The sequence below is a fragment of the Neofelis nebulosa genome, chromosome 4, assembly GCF_028018385.1.
Source record: "Neofelis nebulosa isolate mNeoNeb1 chromosome 4, mNeoNeb1.pri, whole genome shotgun sequence".
In the NCBI taxonomy this organism is placed as follows: Eukaryota; Metazoa; Chordata; class Mammalia; order Carnivora; family Felidae; genus Neofelis; species Neofelis nebulosa.
In genome coordinates, this window is record NC_080785.1 from 98932270 (window position 1) to 98954660 (window position 22391).

Here is a 22391-nt window from a genome sequence, read left to right on the forward strand (position 1 = left end):
CCCCTTGCCTCCTACCTTCCTCTCTCTCCTTACCCTGTCCCCCTACCCCTGCCCAGACTTTGACAGCTTTGTTATTGAACACCTTCAAGCATAAATCTCCCAAGTGGCCCAGAGTTGCACCAAGAATTCCAGATTTGACCGAAATGGTGACAGGTACATATCCTCGAAGCACGGCCGGGCCTCCTGCTCACCTCTCTTACATACAAGCTGCAAGAATGGCATTAGAGCAACAAGAAACAAAGACGTCCCTCTGCCACCATCACTGGGGGCCCCAGAGAGAAATGCGGGTGGGGGCTGTTCAACTCTCTTAAACCTATTGTTGGATTTTTTTTCCGTTAGGGGTAAGGCTTTTTGTGTTCCTAAAATAATTCATTTGACTGTCATTTTAACAAGTCCCTTGTCTGTTAAATCATGACTTCCTATGTGGATATTCCTTGACTTAGTTTGATTTGCTTATTAAAATTTCTTCCGCCTAATGTTCCCTTCCAGCCAGCAATGTGTGGGATTCTATTTCTTCTTCAAAGAAAAGGAGCCCACACAATTTAGTTTATGTAATTCTGTGATATTCCTCTGCACAATGGCCACCACAAAACACAGCTTTTTCAACACATGGCTTCGAGGCTTAAAACACAGTTTTGAGGCACAGTCTCAGGGACAGGTGTCAGGAGCTAAAGAGTTGGATAGAGATGGTAATATTGCAGCTACCTCCTACTTTCCTCCTCGGAAGTGCTTGGCCAATTGATGATCTGTCAGATCAGCCACCTCTGTCCCGTGAGCAAACATGCGAATGTACAGGCTAGACTTGGATCTCAGGATGTGAGATGCGGAAGGGGACCCAGGGTTGGGACCTCATCCCCACCTCTCCCTTCTTACCAGTGTCATTCAGGAGCCTGTCATGGGGATTCTGGACAACAAGCCTTGTGCTTTAGGCAAAATAGGCACTGAGAAGGGTTCCCGAACTCAAACAGCAAAGCATCATGTCATGGGTCTGCAACACAGAGGCAGATATGCCCCATCCCGAACCATCCACTCATTCATTCATCCGACGGAACATCTACTGAGCACTCACTACCTTCTCACCAGGCACCACTTTAGCTGGAAATGCAGATCCAGAAGAGCTGGGCAAGGCCCGTGTTCTTTTGGCACTTGCTTATTAACAGAAGGGAACTGATAAGAAATAAGTAAGACCGTTGCAGATAGAACAGGTCATTCAGGCTCTGGTTTATCTGCATCAAGGCCGGACAGAGAGCTGTGGGATTGGGAATAGGAACTGAACTGAGAGCAGGAGGTTTGGAGCATAAAGGGTGGAATAAGCCCAGGGGGCTTTTGCATGTGGTCAGAAGGAAACACAGCTAAACACAGCCCCAAATAGACTTTTTCTATTATAACCTTGACTTTCGTCAAAAACTTTTGCGAGAATCTGCCACTGTTTGTGATTTTAAAGTTTTTTAAAAGATAATGTTCACCACATCCTGTGGTATTCCCCATGTAAAGTCTAAAGTGAAACATTTTATTAAGAACCTGGAGGGAGCAAAAATTCTAATATTCTGATCATGAGAACTACGCTTTCTTTATGTCTTCTTGGTTATCAAGAAGATCAGAGGAATATTTGAATCAGTTTCTGCAACTATATCTGCCCAGGTTATAATTTGGAGAGAGTGTTCAAGATTGATAAAAGCACCCACTTCAGTCACACAGAGCAGGCTCACATCCCCATTTCCTACTGTAAGAGGACCTTGGGAATGTTTATTAACCACCTTTCTGAGCTGAGTTTTCACCGACAAGGGAGGGGTGATACTCAGGAGGTTTCTAATGTGATAATGCACCACGCTCCCAGCATAGAGTAAATGCTCATAATTATTATCCTTTTCCGTATTGCTACTTTGCAATTTCTGTCAGGTCTCTATTCCTCTATTTCCCTGTACGTTTCTTTTGTTGCAAATTTTCTCAAATCCATTGTAGAAAGAGATAAATTACATGTAAATTTTTTTTAAGTTCCATTATCCCCTGATGGCAAAACCAGAGCTGAGAGTAGGATAAAAAAGCTTCAGGCATGTACTTGCTCAAAATAAAATCTGTTCCTGAACTCAAAAAACTGTTATGGTCCTTCTTCCAGCTAAATAATGCCAGTTTCTATAACCTCGTCTCATATACTTTAATGAGGTTTCCTTCAGGGCCTGTGTTTTCCACTCACTGTTTTTGATTTCTTAGTGTAGAGGCAATTTTTAAGAATCATTTTCTCTATTGTAGATATGGCTTTTGTCCACTTTCTTTTCATTTCTGAGATGGTACTCACTCACGGCTTTATACATTCCAAAACAGAAAAGCTATTAATGACTTAGTTAGAAATTGACAAAGCAGAATCTTTTGTCTCCCTGTGTTCTGAAAAAAAAAAAATCTATGATAACATGTCCCTTCCCTAGAAGTGACAATTTTTTCCTTTAAGATTCCATCTCCTTACAGAAGGTTTTGTTTTTGCTAATCTACTATAGTGCATAAGAATAACTTAAAACATTAAACATGCAAGGCCGGCCCAAGATTTTTTAAAAGTCCAAGAATATATCACTTAGTTAAAAACATTTTAACAATTTTGAGTTATTTAAGTTGGAAAGCAAAACAAGTAAACAAAATATCATTGTTGGATCCTTGCTGCACATAGGAAAACAGCCAACAAATGCAAGCTTACTCCCTATGAAGTAGGTCACAATGTGATAGATTGTTCTCAGCGGCTCACACATTGGATTCACTTTTTCAAGGGTCAGTTAAAATCTATGCTTAACATAGCCCACAACCAGAGAGCCTTGATTACAACCAATAATTGGAAAATTACAGTGTTGATGAAACTGTGACTAATATTCTCTTGGTTTCTTATCAGTGTCTGTTACTCTTCACCCAGGCAAGAGAAAATAAAAGACACTTGAATTACTTAATGGGATGGAGAAAAAACTGGAAGCAATTTAGTGATACTGTTAAAATCCTCCTCATACAGAGAATGGGAAAGCCACTCCTCTTTGCAGGGAGGGAGGAGAAGTCAGGTCTCTGTCCCATGAGATTTGCCTTAGCAATTAGGAAGAATTGCGAGATGGTAAAACAGTGGAATCACTGTCTGGGAAGAGAGTGGTCTTTTATCCACGGCCATTTAAAAACAGGACAGATCCACCTCTATCTCCCATGGTTCAGATGTGAAGGGAGAATGATTAAATTATTTCTTCCACCCGGATGAGTCTATAGTGTGAGCTAGGAACACTTGTGAATGCCCGGGAAAACATAGCCACAAAGGAATCGCACGTTGGGAATCAGCTATCCACCTGCTGCGTTCAAGAGGCAGCTGTCGTGAGTCTTTAACGATAACACCTGTTTAGGGACATGATGGCATTTAGTTTTATGTTAGCCTTTGTACATAACTTTTTGTCTCTATTTTCTTCTCTCTCTTCTATCTACTAACTTGTCATGTCTTTCTGTATTTTATCTATTTTTAATGGCAAACTTAAACACTTTCTGCAAAAAGAAATGACATGATTGAAGAAAATCCATCATATTAATTAAAGTTTTGAAGTTCTGCGTGTGTGTGTGTGTGTGTGTGTGTGTGCACCAGGAATCATGCCAGTTCCAGGGGATATAAAGAGCAGGGAACACTGGCTTCAAGTCTTCACAGCATAGGGATGCACATGAACAGGTCAACTAGCAATAATACAGTAAGGATCTCTGCAGGGGAAGGGGATTCCTGTGGGATCAGGGAGCAGAGGCCCATGTTTTCAGGAATGGGAAAAGGCTGGAAGGAGAGGTTTTGGCAGAGTTGGTGCTGGAGCGTAATCTTGAAGCATTTCTGCTGCAAGTACAAACGGAGAGAATGTGGGCAAAGACAGGGATGGGAGAGTGCAGCCTCCAAGGAACAGCTCCGAGGGCGCCCTTCTTATTCCAGGCAAATGCCATTATTCCAATCAAGTAAATTACTGACAAATGTCTTCCTTGACTAATGTTTCCTTGTATGCCTTAGTTCCTACCACGTGGACAGGGATCACTGGTATAACTTGACAGTTTCAGGAGAGTTGCCTGGTTTCCAGGGAATTCTGATAAAAATACCACAGCAGAAGTGTCTTCAACAAAAGAAAAGCTCTCTATAATCTCTTTTGAGGCCGTGACTGATACTATGTCAATAAAAATCCCTCTGCCTCAACATTAATGCATAAATACCCTTTTTCAAACACAAACTTTTCAGATAAAGGGATGCTCCCCTCCAAAAAATTGGTATGATACCTTTACAAATACACTAGACTGTTTAATGTTTGGAATTTCAGTTTTGTGATTAAACCTGCAGGGCCATGACTAGAAATGATTTGTGGGTTTGTTGCAGGAGGATTTAAGTATGAGGGCTCTGGGGATGGTGTGAGGGGACCCTTGGCCAGTGAATGAGCCTGGCCAACTGCCCAAGACCTGTGTTTCAGTGAGGCTTTTTTAGTAAAGCAATATCAGTAGTATTTTAGTAGCAGATTTTCATTTGTTGAGTACTCACTATGCTAAGGGCTTGATTTGCATTATCTCGTTAAGTTCTGACAACAGCCCATTTACAAATGGTTACTGAGGACCAGAAGGATTAATTAATAAGTAAATCGTCTCGGGATACACAGGTTGGAACTTGGTAGGTGCTGCACCAACTTTGGTTTAACTTGCAATTATATTCTTGAGTATTTAATTCCTAGTTGCTTTTAATCTCCATAATAATACTTTAAGATGTTATCAGTCCACATGAAGTTTATATAAACTGCAGAAATCTTATGCTCTAGCAGCAGCCTTTCTTTGTTGGAGATTTACAAAGGTCTCTGGACAAAGCCCCTGGAGGATGGTCAGGTAACTGAGGTCTCTGAACTGCCCAAAAGAGCCCAGGGCACCTGGGAAGTGCACAGATAGCTCATGCTTCCTGGGCTTTGCCAGTCTTCCTGACAGGAAGACTGGTTTCCAGGTGACACTGGGGTCTGTCCATGTTCATACTGTCGTAATGACAAGCATTTAAAAAAAAATGACCACATGGTACCAATAGTGTGATGAGATGCTTTCTGAAGTCTGGCTTTTCTGCCTATGGTAAATTGCATGGTTACCGCCAGTGGGGCCAGAAGAATGCCTAACAAGAGACTCAAATAATGAATGAATAGGCATGCCACATGGCCATTAAGGACCGAGACACAGAATGCCAACACTGTGCTTCATCAGGTTAATGGACTTTTTACAAGTGCCCTGTTCTTGGAAGATGGAAAAAGTGCAGGCCTAAATTGCTGCTAAATAGACTTATGTAATCCAAAGAGTAGACTGTCACTGAGGCCTGGTCCTCATGATGTGTAAACAAAAAGTCAGGAACTTGCATTTGATTGATGTGTGTAATAAGTAACTGCCCCTGGGATCTAAACTGCATGACTCAACACATTTTTAGGCCTTAATCTTCTCTTGAAAACAAAAGTGTTATTAGTTGTAGAATAGCATGTACTTTTATAGCCAGGAACCCCCAAAAATGTACATTTAAATCCCAGTTTCAATATACTTTGATGGAGTCAGAACACTTGCTTGTTTCAAAAAAGAATACCTTGTGCAAGTTCGAAACGATGTTTTTTCCCCATGTTTTAAAAGCTACAAACAACCCAGCTATTGCGGAGTATCAGCTCAGCTCACATGGAATGCTCAATGTTGCAAATGATAAAAAAAAAAAAATGCATTTTTTCTCATCAGATACAATGGTTTCTACAATAACGTTGGCTCCAAGGGAGACATGGTCCTCTGAGATTGGATTTTGTTGGAAATTATGGTGTTTGAAGATTACTAAGGTATCAGAGGTCCTTAATAGAAATCTCAGATGACCAGGACATTCTGTAGGATAGAGAGTTGTAATGCAAGACTGGTGGCCTCACCCAGCAGGGACCGCCTCTAATTCCGGGTTGTGTATAGGGTGTCGAAGCCTGCAGGGATCACTAAAATGTTCAGTGATAATAACCATAATCAACCCTAAAGAAGGATAAAATTGGATCCAATTGAATTGATGCTGGATTTCTCAAAGGACGGCACTCTGGGGGCAGTCACACCGCCGGGGCCATTTGGTCCTCCTAATCCCTGTGAGCTAGAAGGAGTGGGGAGAGACAGACCCCAGCAGAGCATGGAAAAGCATGGCCCCTCGGGGAGCTTGCATTTTTGTTCTTGCCATCCCTGGGTAAACCCTGAGGAAGATGCTTTGTGTCGTATTTCAGATCTCCCTTGGAGAGCAGCTCTCTCACAGCCCATCTCTCCCAGCATATACTTCTTTCCCTGGGAAGACAGTGATTGTGGAGCTGGCATCTTCCACCCCTGCTCATTGTCTGTTTGCCCCCACAGAATCTGTACCAGAACAGGTTTTTAGGCCTGGCCGCCATGGCATCCCCATCTAGAAACTCCCAGAATCGCCGCCGGTGCAAGGAGCCACTCCGTCACAGCTACAACCCTGGCCAGTTCCACAGCATGGCCATCAGGACCGGCCCCCACGGCACCGTCACCATCCCCCGCTCCACCAGCGACACCGACCTGGTCACCTCAGATAGCCGCTCCACACTTATGGTCAGCAGCTCCTACTACTCCATAGGACACTCTCAGGACCTGGTGATCCACTGGGACATCAAGGAGGAAGTGGATGCTGGAGACTGGATCGGCATGTATCTCATTGGTGAGTAGGACAGCACTTAGCCAGACTCGCTGACGGAGTGCTGCAGACAGAATGGTCTCGGCCATGTGGGTCAGGTGGTCAATGAGCGTAGCATTCACAATGCACTTTTAGGTATGCTTTAATATTTCAACAGACTCCATACTTTAATTAAAGTGCACAATTTACAACCAAATGTGTTATACACCAAATTCTTTTTTTTTTTAAGTTTATTTATTTATTTTGAGAGAGAGAAAAACAGAGCACACAAGTGAGGGAGGGGCAGAGAGAGAATGAGAGATAGAGAATCCCAATCAGGCTCCTCCCTGTCAGCGCAGAGCCTGATGCGGGGCTTGAACTCACCAACTGTGAGATCATGACCTGAGGCGAAGTCAAGAGCCGGACTCCTAACCGACTCTTAACCCAACCCAGGCGCCCCTGTACAGCAAATTCTAACACACTGGAGACCCATTCACTAAGGCTTCTCTTACCATCTCTATTCAGTGGAAGAAAACCATGAGTTAGAAGGGCCAGCTATGGTTGAACACAAATGTTATTACCATTTGCAAGTATAGACGCTCTTGTAATTATGAATAAGTTAATATCAAAAGCCTGTTTTCAAGTCCGTATGTTTATAAGACCAAAGCAACACCATATACACAAGCAAAGGACACACATCTCTACGGAGGGGGTTCTACTTTGTTTCCAACGTAATCATGTGCCTCTTTTCACCTGTTCTTTGACCATTCTTGCTGCTTTGTATTCAAAAGATGTAACGGGCTTCAGTGGACAGTGACAGCAAACAGACCGCAGGCTGGGAACAGAGTGATGGTTGAGAGGAAAATGGCCACACAAGTCTGTGTGCTGCAGAAAACAGATCTCACAAATTTGAAATCCCATGAAAAAATGTATTTGATCTATTTTACATGATAGAATTGAGTGTGTTAGAAATTGATGCATTTATGCTGGTTAACTGGCAAGCAGAGGTGTGGTTGCTGGGTGGGGGAGGGGAGTTGCTCAAGTCAGGCACCAAGTTCAAGGGAGACCAGGCCTTCTGCCAGCAGTCTGTGCAAGGAGCAATTTACACATTCTGACACACAATGCTGATTTAACATGGAATATCACAGAACCCAGTGGATTGTTCTAAGTATTTTGCAACCTGGACTGTTTTTCTGATAAACTAAAGGGGATCTTATCTAACTAACTAGCTGTGAGGGAAATATTTTTAGATCTCTTAACGGCTTTGCAATCAGCTTGGCTGATGTATTTACAATATATGCATTATTGTAAAGATGGAGAAACATAGTTTTTTAAATTTGTACACAAGTAATGGTTACTAGCTAAGTTGGACTTAGGTAAAATTGAATTTGCTGAAAAAATAGTTCTTGTGTAAAATTGTTTGGATACCATCAATCTAACACAGAACTTGCAAAATAACAGCCCACCAAGCATATTTTTAGTCCACATTGTTTTAAATTTGATAAGTTATCAACATTGAAAAATGTAGAGATTTCACATTGAAATCCAAATTTCTAGCTTCTTTCACAAAAGCCCTCAATTTGGCAGACTGAGCCTGTAATTCTACTTGGCTTTAGTTTGCTAAAGTTAAGCATTAACTGCCTCATTTAGCCTGGTCTGCACCCTTTAGTTTTGCCACAGTCTCCCTCCCACCCATCCCTACTTTCATTGTGAAATGTTACTTGTTTAGCACCTTAGGCAATTAGGGTTTTGGCCCCAGATCTAGTTTTGAACCAGCTCTTTGAAGCTGTACCTTCCTGCAGTGGTGAGTCCTGTTGTCATTCATTCATTCATTCATTCATTCAGGGAACCATTGGAGGAGGAGAGTGTTTTGTGGGGAAGGTGAGAAATCCAAAGACATTCATCCAAGATGAAGGAATGGGCAGATCTGGAGCTCAGCCCTAGATCCAGGCTGTGGGTGGAGGTTTGGGGTAACTGGCACCCCAAGAGTCAATTAAGTCATTGTGGATTGTGTAGAAAAGAGGACCGGAACACCTCTGTCAGAGGCACAGACAGGAAAGGTGCTCACAAAGGAGGTGGAGGAGGGATGAAGACTTAGACCACGTCACAGAAGTCAAGAGAAGGTGGCGGAGGAAGGAAGGGGCAGTCAGCAGCATCAAATGTCGTAAAACTCTAGGAATGAATAAGATCTGGTGTTAACATGACATTCTGACGGAGACAAAAGTAAACACAGCTCGTCATCTTAGGATCTTAACTTGACAGTTTGCTCTTCTCATAGTAGCTGCACATATATAACTGTGAAGTTATTTAATGCAGAACGCCAACACTTTCGGCAACATAGCATTTCAGAAATAATTTCCAAATCCAAAATTATCTGTGTGCCTTAAGAGTTCATAATTTGTAGGTCCTTAGTAACGTGTCTGTCAGATTTGCAGTGTCTTGCCAAAGATCGAATCACCATTCTAGGCCTAAAGATTTAGAGGTGATGATTTCACTTAATCTGTCATTTCACCACTGAAGAAATGGTAATGCAGTGGCTCCCAAGGCCACACAGCTGCCCCCGCTTGGTGGCAGACCCCATGCTGCCCATAGGAACATCTCAGTGGGACCTGGTATGGTATCATTCCACGCCAGTGGACAACCTGTCCACGTGAGGCCAGGTTTGTGATGCTTTTAGCTCTGGCCTCTAGAGCTCCAGGAATACACGACTTTTCTTCTGCCATAGAGAGTGAGACACCTGCATGTGGACGGGCACGTGTGGCCCTCTCACCAACACCAGTGCTGTCCTTAGCCAGGAACCCAGTGATGGGACAGTGACAGTAGCATTACCGTTATTATCCATGAAATCCAATTTGGTTGCCCTCCTTTATGAGTGGCCATGAGCTCGATATGGAGTAACGAAGGATTCTCTCTCTTGGTGACACAGAATGGGGAAAGATCATGTGGTTTCAGTGACAGCTTGATCTCGTTTAGAATTCTACCCTGCCACTGGCCAGATGTATGGCCCCAGCCGGGTACTGTCATCAGAGCTCTAGGTTTCTTATCTCCAAAACAGAGGGGAAAACATAACTTTCTTCTCAGGATCATTGAGCAGAATTGATGAGACACTGCACATTTACTGCCCGTTGATCAATACTTCATGTCTTGATCTACCTTGTCAGGGAGCTCTATTCTCTGGATGTGTGATAGCAAATTACCTTAATTCCCAGGCTTCGTTCAGCCTAGCCTTCACCCTTAGATGGGTACTCAATCGTTGTAACTGTGCATTATAGACAAAAGCTTCTTACCAAACCAATAGGAACATGGAAAGAGATTTTAAAGTTCAGTAAATGGGAAGAAGGTCATCACCTGGTCAAAAATAAGTACATAGGAGCATGTTTATTAGAAATCGGCATTTCCAGAAAATAGTTCTGCCGTTATTCATTTGAAAATGCCTACTTGACTTTGACAAATAAAACCTAATTATTTATGAGTTCTATATTTAGGGTTAGAGAGTCAGCAATGCCCATGGCTTACTCACACTAAGGCAACAGTCTTGTATAATTGAGTTAGGATACATAAGTTGGAGGATACAACTAATATCTCTAGTCATTAGAATGCTAAGTCAATGAGAATGTATCTATTCAAGTATTTTTCACCTCTTCATCTCACATTCATGTTAAAATAATATTTAAAATCTTAAAACCCTCTTTAGGACTATCAGTTTTTTAAAAAATAACCATTCCTTTGACTCTGTTAGAAGCAGTCCTTATTAAAACTGCTTAAACATGGAATAAATGTGTAATTAAAATTATGAAAATATTGGGACACCTGGGTGGCTCAGTCAGTTAAGTGTCTGACTTCAGTTCAGGTCAGGATCTCACAGTTCAGTTTGTGAGTTCAAGCCCTTGTTGGGCTCTGTGCTGACAGCTTGGAGCCTGGAGCCTGCTTCAGATTCTGTGTCTCCCTCTCTCTCTGCCCCTCTCCCCCCCAAAAAAAAAAATAAATGAAAAACATTTAAAAGATTATACATTCTCTTACTGTTCTTTTGCTGAGTGCTTTTAATCATAGACCAGAGGTTCTCAATCGAGAGTGGTTTTGCCCCCCTTTGATTATCAGAAAGTGTGAGTTCCTCTGGGAAGCAGAAGTCAGGTTGCTTTTTCTTTATTGAGCTTAGGAGATGTAGATAGTGGATCAATTCTCCTTTTTAACTGGTTCTGCACTTACTTGTCCATTCTCTTCTCAACAGCAATAGTCTTTTTGTTGTATACTTTTCTATTACAGATTAGGGTCCGGAAAGCAGAGTTACAGTTTTCATTTTGATGACAACACAAGAAAAGTACATTTCATGTTTTTTAGGTGTGCTGTTTCTGTAAACTTCACTAGAACTTTCTGATCCAAATTTTTTTTTTTTTTTTTTTTTATTTATTTTTGGGACAGAGAGAGACAGAGCATGAACGGGGGAGGGGCAGAGAGAGAGGGAGACACAGAATTGGAAACAGGCTCCAGGCTCCAAGCCATCAGCCCAGAGCCTGACGCGGGGCTCGAACTCACGGACCGCGAGATCGTGACCTGGCTGAAGTCGGACGCTTAACCGACTGCGCCACCCAGGCGCCCCTCTGATCCAAATTTTTAACAAACTGCAGAGATCTTTTCTTTGTTATAAACTGTGGAACAAGAGGTAGGATTTTACACACCAGAAAAAATAAATGTCATTAAGCAAATAGCTTTTTTGAGGAACTAATACATCTCTATGTGTTCCGTACAAAGTGAGTAATGACAAAATTTAAAATAGTACTGGCCTAAGCAGTTGCTTCAGGTTATTATTAATGGTTTTGCATATTACTCATGGGGCTTTGCCCCATTGTTAGCCCAGACTGTAAGTAAGATCTGCTTACTAGTGATGTCTGATAATGTTCTCTGACCAGTACCTGTATTCACTCATTCAGTCCTCACAACAGACTTTTGAAGCTGGTATTGATATTATCCCCGCATTGTAGTGAGGAAGCAAAGACACAGGGGGATTAAATAAGCTACCTAGGTTCACATAGGTGCTAAGGTAGCCTAACGTTCCTGCTTCAAGGGGTTGTCAATATCCCTGTAATCACACAAACATTGCTCCCACAAAATGACTTCCACTATGACAAAAAAATATGGAAAAAAAGAACCTTGGGACAGACGGCCCAGGGCCTATCAATCCTCAGGGTGGCAGAGAGCATGGCTGGGCCCCCACCATCCATTCCAGGCCTCTTCTTTTCTCCAGTGCTTTCCTCTAGTGCAGAATCCTGTCCCTAAAATTTGTATTTCTCAGACTCCTGTGCAACCATGTCCCAGATGCACACTGGTCCCTTCATTAGGCGCACCTGTGCAAGACAGGGAAGGAGGCAGCAAACTGTGGGGTTCCTCCTCCTACTGGTTAGCCTGTGGCTGCCTCAAACATGGCTTTGGAAAGTTCAGCCGTCCACCACAGTGCCTTGCTATCCACTCACTCACTTCCTGGGTGATGTGGTGGTGGCAGGTACCCATCTTGCTACAGGCTGGTTGCTCTCTGTGGGTGGAGAGGCAATCGCTGTGGCCTGGGAAGCAGCCTCTTGCTGTCCTGCCCACTGGCCACCGCTGCTCTATGAGGTTCTTGAGCTGAGCAGTTCCCATGAGGCCACTCTGAGTGAGGTGGAAGCAGGGCCTTGGAGAACCAGTTATTCTGGGGCTGTTCCCAGAGACCCAGCCTGGAGTCCATTTCTCTAGGAACCCAATCCTCTGCATTGAATCCCCTTCTGCATAAAATATCTGGAGTGATTCTGTTTCTCTGCATCTGACCCCCACAATACACTTGAATTCCCAAGCAAAGACCAATAACTTTTCCAACAATTGGCAATGAATGCCTTTGGGGAAGGAGTTGACCTCTCAGCACAGATGGTTCAGGCAGGAATATCAACTATTCTTTTTTCTTATGTGCTATGTGTTATGAAGTATTATAAATGTAAGAGAATGGGCTATTTATCAGGACCAATTGACAGTCTTTTAAAAGGTGTCATGTTTAATTTTTTTTTTACATTTATTTATTTTTGAGACAGAGAGAGACAGAGCATGAATGGGGGAGGGTCAGAGAGAGAGGGAGACACAGAATCTGAAACAGGCTCCAGGCTCTGAGCTGTCAGCACAGAGCCCGATGCGGGGCTTGAACTCACGGACTGAGAGATCACGACCTGAGCCGAAGTCGGACGCCCAACCGACTGAGCCACCCAGGCGCCCCAAAAGGTGTCATGTTTAAATGTGTACAGTGAAGTGTATCTTGTTTTCTTTAAAATGTGTGTTATTTTGCTATCCTCATTAGTCTTTGCAGATTCTTCCCACCTACTCATCCCATCCTTTTCTCCTTGAGGTTCTCCTTGTGCTGCTGTGGTTCCTTAATAGTTAACCTATTCTTAAACTTACTATAGTCTAATGGAATTGCCTGTTTTCTTGAATAGGTCCCCAAATCTATTAGAAACTTCCCAAGAACATAGACCATATCTTGTTCACCAGTGTGTCCGCAGGGTTTAGCACAATGCCCAGCGTGGAGGAGATACTTACTGCACATTTACCTAATGCATGAATGAGCATCCCTTCTAGATATTATTTACAGGGATACCTGATCATAACTGTTAAAATGAATATTCTGGTGATCAGAGTGGAAGATTCAAGTAAATACCTCTCCTTAGAGAATTGCTATAATGAGGCAAATCTCTACACTGAAAACCCAGGGAGCTAGGAAAATATTATGCCTTTTTGGCAGAAATGAGGCAATTACGGTAAAAGACATATTATGCAATCATCTTAGTAACCCAACCAGGGCTGTGAGCACACACTGTGAATATTAAGACTGGCAAATTTTGCAACCAAGTGATTTTCCAGGGGATACAGCGCCTGCCATTAATGAAGCAGAGATAGTGTTGCTGTGCCCAATTATCTTTACCAAAGACGAGATAGCCAAAAATGTGCAGTCAACATGGGAGGGCACAAGCACGTTGACCAGTTGTCTCATTTATTCCTCCACTAGGAGGTCCCAGTGATTAGTACCCCACCCCCATTTTGCAGGGGAGGACCTGAAGATGTAGACTCGATGCCATTGGTATATGGCACAAAGAGCCTTGATAACTGAGTCCTTTGCTACAAGTCCTGCCTTCCTTTCACCTCCTTCTTGCCTGTTTTCCCAGTCTAGGCAGATACAATCTTAGTTGCAAAAAGGACAACCATGACCTTGCTCCTCTTGGCAGAGCTGGAACTTGGAGCCTGCTCTCAGGAACCCCTGAGTTCTGTTTATTCGTCTTGTCACTGCAGTGGATCTGGATTCTCAAAGCCACAGACCCATCTAGCTCAAGTGTTTACTTTCTGCCAGGGCCCCATAGGTAACCAAAGTAAAATTCATATCCCTGTCTTAGCCTCCACTGAAAACATGAGGTCTGGAACCAGAGAGGGGGCAGTCAGCTTCTCCTTCACAGATCAGTCCTCTCCAGGAACGCTGTTCCTGTCTGGACACCAACTTTAAGGAGGATATTGGCAACTGCAATGTGATGAGCAGAGAAAGAGCAGGAAAGGAAAAGTACACAGTCCCCCACAAGCTCCTCTTAGTGCCTCCATGCAGGAGGCTCTCCATCATCTTAGGTCCTGGACACCACATCAAGGCCTCTCTCTGCCCCCTCCACACCCACCCTCCATCTCCACCCTTGTGGCTTCTTATCCCTCAGTGCTTCCCTGAACTCCAGGTGGCCTCCCTCCTTCAAACTCCCTGTTAGAGCACCCTGTTCTTTTCCTTCCCATCCCCTATCACAAATTGTAATAATACCTTTATTTCTTCACTTAGTGTTTAAAGGCTGCATCCTCAGGGTGTCTGGGTGGCTCAGTCAGTTAAGCGTCCGACTTCGGCTCAGGTCATGATCTCGAGGTCCGTGAGTTCGAGCCCCGCGTCAGGCTCTGTGCTGACTGCTCAGTGCCTGGAGCCTGTTTCAGATTCTATGTCTCCCTCTCTCTCTGACCCTCCCCCGTTCATGCTCTGTCTCTCTCTGTCTCAAAAATAAATAAATGTTAAAAAAATTTTTTTTAAAATAAAGTCTGCATCTTCAATTGTTTGAAAGCTTTAGCTCAGAAAGGACCATATTGAGTTTGCCCAACACCATGGCTCTTGCATTTTTCCCAGCATGACAGACGGTTCAGTCTTGATAAGTATCTGTTGAATGAACAAATGAATGCATGAGTGCATGAAGGATGGATGGATAAATTCATGGATGAGTCCCAGGTATTAGATGATGACAGGTATCCAGGCTGGAGAAGAGATGCTATAAAGTGGGGTCTATGAGAGCTGGGCCCCAAACAGAAAGTGTGATTGAATGTTTTCTTTATGCCTCATTCACAAACCCAAAGCGAGACCAATTCCTGAAAGCTTTAGGAGGAAGATTTTTGCACTCAGATTTCACACATGTAAAGACTATTCAAAAGTGAAATGGCCTGCCATAGAAGCAATTATTTTCTGTTTGTGGAAGTGTTTGCAAACCAGCTAGATGATCGCAGGAGTATTGCAGAGCGGGGATTGGCTCTGTATTACAAAGGGTTGGTCGAGAGGGTACCTGAGGATACTTCTAGCTCGCTGATTTGGATTCCATGTGCTTTTTCGTCTGTTGAGTTAGAGATAGCATTAATATCCTTTGCTCTTTTTCTTTCTTTCTTTTCCCTAAATATGCTGTTAGCTGATACATTTTTCTACTCTGCTTTCTTTCTTTCATGGGAGTATAGATGAGGTCTTGTCAGAAAACTTTTTGGACTATAAGAACCGTGGAGTCAATGGTTCTCATCGGGGCCAGATCATCTGGAAGATCGATGCCAGCTCTTACTTTGTGGAACGTGAGTACTTTTCCCATTCCTGTTGCTCGCGATGGGGTTCAACTGTTTCAAGTCCTTCGTTCTATTGCATTGCTTCCCTGAGAAATGTGCTGTGTAAGAGAGGCATATGTTTAATGAAATGCTTAAAAATAATGAAAGGTGAGATCTAGAGCATTCGGGCAACAGCCATACAAACCAGCCCAGACGGCCATTCCTTTTGTTTCAAAGAGATGTTTGGTTCATGGTCATTCATAGGCCTCTGGATTCAGAACCTTTTGGCTCAGATCTTTTAACTTTCACTCCGTGCTCCTCCACGTGCTCTCCAAATTTGCGATAGTTGCCCCTTCTGTATCCTGTAGTGCAGTGTTGGCTTTGCTTGAGCCAGTTCTTCAAGACTCCCTGATCATGGCCCCAGAATATTGGGGATATTCCACACTTCACCCTGATTTTCGGCTCTGGCCATAATTCCCCAGGATGGAGGTGATACGTTACTACTACTGACCTGTTTCTTTGATTCCTGATCTACTGATATCTCTGGGTGTATAAACTTGTCATCATGTATTTTACTGAGATATTTCCTAAAATTTTATGCTATCTTTGAAAATAAGTCATTTTTGTAGTTAAGGAAGGATTCTTTTCAAAAATCCCCATACTGGTGAATTTCCCATTGCACAAGGAAATATCTATGTGGGCCTCATGTTTACCAACTGAAGGAATGCACAGAATACCCTTATATGCAAGTTCTTCCCTTCCCACTTGGGTATGGGAGAGTGCTAAATGTACAAATCCCTCCTGCATCTTCTGGTCCATAGCAGGGATTCAGTCAGTATGTCACTTTTGAAAGGTAATGATGGAATAGTCCCTTGTTCCAACTGTCCAGTTCTCAGAGGAAAGGATACATGGCCAGGAAACTAAAGTCTATAATCATTTGACTTGTTCAGGAAAAACTACAGGCTCTAGCATGTTTTGCTGCCATTTTTATCTACTCTCATTTCCATTTGTTCACTTAGTAAGCATTTTGTAAGACCTACTATATTCCAAAAACCAGAGATTTGAAGATGAAAGGTCTGGTGTCTTCCCTTTAGAAGCTTTTGGTGTCTCTGCTCCTAGAAATGACACAAATGCCCCCCTTTTTTATTGGCAAACATATGTAGATAGGAGATTGACACTATCAGATGTAGAGGGGACATGATTTTATGAGATGTGGTTGGGCCCTTGACTTTGGTTTAGTCATAATGAAGTTCCCAACAAGAGATTCCCTTTTCCTTAGTATTTATCTCCCTGTCTCTAGCTTTTCTCCTCCTAATCCATTCTGATTCTGATACCAGACAAAATGCCTTTATATTCAACTCTGATACTATCTGCTCAAAAGCCTCATGGCTCTGCTTTCTGACTACATCAGCTGAAACCTCTCTGCCTTGTTGCCAAGCCCCCAAAAAACCCACCCTCATCCCTCAACCCTATTTCTCCACCCTCCCCAGCATGCCCCCTTTGCCCAAGTCATGCCAGTATCTTCCCCATCCCGAAAATAGCATCATTTATCATAAAGGACATAGGTGGGCTTGATTTGGGGACAAAGACAGGTTCCAGCTAGTAGTACTTAATATGACTTCCCAAATGCCAGAAAGAACAAAATAGGTAAAAACTTGCATTAGCAATGAATATTAAACACAATAGCTGACTATATGCCCTGATCTGATCTACATTGGAAGTTGGGTAGGAGAGGACTTCTTTACTACACACCTGTTTCCTTCTTTGGAGTTCCAACGAATTGGGAAATCGACACCATTTAGGGTCAAAATATAGTCTCAACTCAAAATGGTGCAGGAATGAGCACAGCTTACAAGTTTTTGTCTTTTTAGAGTCAAGGAAATAAGTACTAAGGATAATGTGAAATCTAATGAGCTAACGTAAAAAAGAGGAGTCTGTGTATAAAGTAATCTAGCAATAGTGCCATTCTTTCCAAAGAAGTTCTTTTCAAGATTTCCAAGATTTCTGTGACATATAGAATATTTTGTGTATATTCATCTCAAATAACAAGCCATATCATATAATTGTCTTCATGAAGAAACACTTTAAATACCACTAGAAGATATTATAATATAAAAGCAGCTCTGTAAATTATAAAAAATATTGCCATAACTGAGTGCAAGTGTATTCAAACTTGGTTAAGTAGCAATGTCCTATAGTAAACAAATGGCTTGCCATGTCATATTCAACATAACTAAAAATCGAACACTTTAGAAAAATGGAATTTTATAAGTGTTCTGGTGCAAATCTGAGACAATCTCACTCTGCAGTATCCCTGTTGGACTAGCAATATCTCAGTGTTTTAGACAAATGGATGAAATTGAGAAGGCGGATATTTACATTTTGCAAATACATCAAAACAGTGCTCAATATACAAAGAATGTAAGATTTTGTACAAATGTAATATAATTTGTCAAAAACTAAAAATGTATCCAGAAAAAGATTAATTGAGTTTAAAAATGATTAGAATATTAGCTCAGGGCACACATGTAAATCAAATAAATTAAAATGCTGTGATGGACTATAGCTTTAGGAGTCTGAATGCATTAAAACTATAAATATGCTGTGTGAATTTATATTTTAATGTGAAATCACTTATATTTTCAAAAATGTATGATTGAAAAAGTGCCAAATTAACAAACAGGAAGAGATTGGATGTACAAAATGTTCTAATATCACTATCTTTCATTAATGCAGCAAAGCATCAAAGGTCCTCTTGCTATAATAAAAATGCAGAACACAGTCCATTAACCAGAAGTTTACAGAAGTTTTTGACGTTAATAGAAATAAGACTCTTGAAGTCTCTAAATAGTAATAAACACATTAATCTAATTGGTAAATTATACCTTCTTAAAATTAAAAATTATTTTACAAACTTTGCACATAGGCCAGATTTTAAATGTTGAAATACAACAGGAGGTCATTCTTTCTATCTGAGGGTTAAATTAAAGTAATAAAATAAATGGGGTTGTTATTTCATTTTTATTTTCCGTTTTTGTCTTTATTTTTCCCTTTTATTATTTCCTTTTATAAGAGTAGAGATACATCACTGATTACTTGGAGTCTATAATGTTCTAACAGTACATTTCTTCAGGGTTATGATTCAATTTAGAATTAGGTAATTGCTGTTGATTTATACAATTTTTTTTTAAGGTCTGGCTAAATCGGATTTTGAACGTACTTCCAAATTAGGAACATTCAAAACAGATTATTTTCTGTACTCTTTAAGGAATTACATGCATGATAAAACACAAAAGAAATAAAACCTGAATTGTTTCCTTTTCTCTGGCATAACTTTTCCCTAGTGGGCCCCTGGCTGTTTGACTATACTAATAATTGCTGTAATATGAGAACTGCGAAAAGATGCAAATTTTAACATGGACAAAAGAAAGAACTAGTGAAGTTTCGGCTTTACTCATCCTGATCAAATCTTAAAATGCCGTATCATTATAGTAACTCCATTACTATTTTTTAATATGTGTAGTCAGGCTTAGAGCAGGCTAGGCTTAATCCTCAGGAGTCACCACAGTCCTTGCTGATCGTGTGCTCCTATCAGAACTCCTTCAAAATTGGGGATTATGTTGCCCAGAAGCAATGACAAGGGTGATGATTCTACAGGGAAGGCATCTTTGTGTTGATCCTTGGCCCAAATCTGTTCCATGTAGCTCCCTGTTCATTGTTGCTCCCCATCGGTAGCAGGAAGAAAAATGTGCCTGCTGCCACCACTGATTACAGCCAAAAAGAGTTTCTCCCGAAGGGATCTCCTTTCTCCACCCACTTTTGTGTTGTGTCCTGTTATCACGGTCAGGAGCTCTGCCTTCTTCTCACAGCTGTCTGGATGCCAACCAGAAATCCACAGTCCTCTAACTGCTCTGCCTTGCCTTGGTTTCCTGCCCCTGCTCAGGTCACTGGTCCTGGATCCTTCCCCACTGTGTCCTCGTTTCCAGAATCACTCCCTGACTACTGCCCGCTTTGATTCTATCATCCTGCGTTTGTCAGAATGTCCGTCAAACATTAGCACATTCCCAAGATCCTTTTGCATCCATCCTCCCAAAGTTAAAAAGCACACAGTGGCCCCTGATTATACTTAACACCAAATCTAAGCACCTAGTTTTTAATGACACCCATTGAGCCTGGTGAGGCGAAATTTACACAGGTGGGAGGGGTCAGCATTTGCCTCTCAGTCCACACTTGGGCAAGGGGCTTCCCAGTGAGAGACAGGTGGGCTCAACATCAACCCCGGTGTGGCCCGCTCTGTCTCTTCATCTGTACAATGAAGTTAATGTGTCCTGCCCCCAGTGCAGCCCCATAAGGATGGATGATTCACCCAGTGAAGGCCAGGTGTGTCTGGTGTAACCAGATCCGCTGTGTAAGAAGAAGGCTTTGAGTTAGGGATTGCGGTGCCACTCGGAAAGGGAGTCAGATCAGCAGTGCACATTGCACTTGGCATTTCTCCTCAGGGAATGGACAAGGGGGTGTCATGGTGACAACTGTGTGAACTGAATGGCTTTATTCGGAGAGTTTTCTGTGAGAAATGCTTTGCAGCTAGAGTTGAAGACTGAAGGCACTGGAGGAAAAGTAGGGCTGCAGGAGAACCAGCTGGCTTCCCCTCATTAGCATTTCTGGCACATGCTTTCTCCTCTCCAGCAATGCAGCAAGAGCAAGGGCCAGTCCTCCTGGAGCCGAGAGGCCACCCAGATCCATGATTAGACACAGGGGTCTCATCAGGTGGACAATCAAGTTGGTTCAGGTGACACATTGTTACAGCCTTTTATTTGAACCTGAGCATATTTTCACCAGCACTGCTCTGCTGTTGGAACCAGTATGGCTGAGAACTGCACTGCAGGCTGCCATTTTCAATCACTGTTTTGTGATTTCCAAGGAGGTGTCTCCATCTGTACTACAGTAAACATTTGAGCCATAGACTTCAAGCCCTCAGGAAGTCTCAAGTCTACTTGGGGAGACTAAACATAACCCCGGTACTCATGCTGCTTCACAGGTTTTCTGTGAGGAACAAGAATGGCTCCATAGAAATATTTGCAAGATAGTGGACATTAATATTATTATGTCATCTTATTTTTATTACATAATTCCTGGGACACCATGACTATCTCCATTGTTCATCCAGTTTAATACTGTCCCAAAGGGAAATCATGGTCAGCATTGCACTCTACAACATACTGCTTATGTTCTTACTTATATTTCTTCAAGATTGAGGAAAAAAATGGATAGTTCACAGCAATACTCCTAAAATTCATTTTTCTCTTTCACCACACAATTCCCCTGGTTTTCCTTCCACCTAAACTTCTCCATAAACGTACTCCTGGTTGTAGCTCACACTCAGGGTGCTCTTCTTCCCTTCCTTTTTTCCTTCACATTTTGCTTTAGAAGCCTAAAAGTGATCGTTCTGGAGATAAGTCTCTGGGAGTGGTGGAGAAAGGAACCCACGTCATCAAAGACACAATCACTCACTCTTCAATAGACCAGAGTGAAATGGTTGGAGATATTCACATAATCATACCATCTTGGCTGCCAAGCCAATCTAAGTGTGCAGTGGTTCTGGCCGAACAGGGCCAATAAAATGATGGGACTGTGGCAGTGGAAGGGCAGGGGTCCAGGTGGGAAAACAGGACATACAAGTAAGGAGACACACACAGCCAGCTTGCCCCCAGTCTACCCAATGTGAGAAGCCAAAGTGTTGGGTGCAATCACTTCTTACCATGTCGAATATTCCATTACATCAGGGCAGCAAAATTGATCTTCAGTCCACAGAAGTGTCAGTCTATCAGATTAAATAACAGACCATACAAAGAGTGACTCAGCATTATTACAGAAAACAGAAAGATATAACCAGTCAATTCAGATTTGCAGCAATACAGATAGTGCTGACTTCTAGTTGGATATGTGTCAGATTCTCCCAATGACATGAAAGCTCTTCATCAACACAAATGGTCAGGCCCTATTATCACAGACTGAGACCTTTCTGGATGAGTCACCATGTCAGTAAAAGAACATACAGATTCACCTGCCTCTCTTAACCCTATAGTGCTGGAGGCCTGTTGGACTGTACTAGTCTTCAGGACCTCAGATCTAGAGGTAAAGGCTTGGTCCCTGCCAAGGCTCTTGCATTCTAGTACAGGAGACTAGCACATACCTCTTATAGTGTCCCATATCAGTGAAGACAGAGGAGCACCCAACCCAGCTTTGGGGCACAGAGTTAATCATCCCCATACATAAGAGGAGCTCATAGGCAGACTGGGCCAGTGGGAAGGGCTGTGTTGGGGGTCAAGTGTAGAGAGGTCATTTCAGGAAAGGGACAGCACCTACAAAGGCATGAAGGCATGGGGAGTGGGCAGGCAGGGATAGGTGAGAGTTAAGACAGATTCCTGACAGAAGGAGGAGAGGAAGAGGAGGAGGGGGAAGAAGAGAGATCATCAAGTGTGGAGGATTAAGTGTGGCCACAGATTCCTTGACAGTCCTCTTGAGAGGAGGGGTCCATGTCTCCTCTCCCGTGAGAGTTTCCGTGCTGAAGTGATGCTGTGCCAACTTCCAGGCCCAGGCTTTAAGAGACTCTGGTAGCTTCCACTTCCTACCCTTTAGAATACTCACTCTTAGAACCCTCAGACAGCGGTGCTGTAAGAAGCCCCGGTGGCCACGTGAAAGGTTGCACAGAGAGATGGTTCACCAGCTCAGCTTCTCCAGCTGTCCCCATCCAAGGGACGGTGGGGTGCAGCCCGGCTGTTATCCATGGCAACAGCATGTGAGACCCCCAAGGGAGAGCTGTCCAGCTGGACCCAGTCACCTCACAGAACCTTGAGAGATCACAATATAGTACTGTTTTAAGTTGTTAAGTTTTTGATTCCTTCATTACGTAGCAAGAGTTGCCATAGCA

At 42.7% G+C, this 22391-nt stretch overlaps 1 protein-coding gene across 5 annotated transcripts in view; it reads left to right on the top strand.

Moving 5' to 3' along the window:
• The window catches only part of HECW1 (HECT, C2 and WW domain containing E3 ubiquitin protein ligase 1), a 422722-nt gene that overhangs the window by 176868 nt on the left and 223463 nt on the right, over window positions 1-22391 (top strand). For all 5 annotated transcript variants that reach the window (XM_058725487.1, XM_058725484.1, XM_058725486.1 and 2 more), the window contains 2 exons: window positions 6355-6679; window positions 15383-15490. In XM_058725487.1, the coding sequence (XP_058581470.1) occupies window positions 6355-6679; window positions 15383-15490 (433 nt within the window). The remainder of the gene's footprint in view (window positions 1-6354; window positions 6680-15382; window positions 15491-22391) is intronic.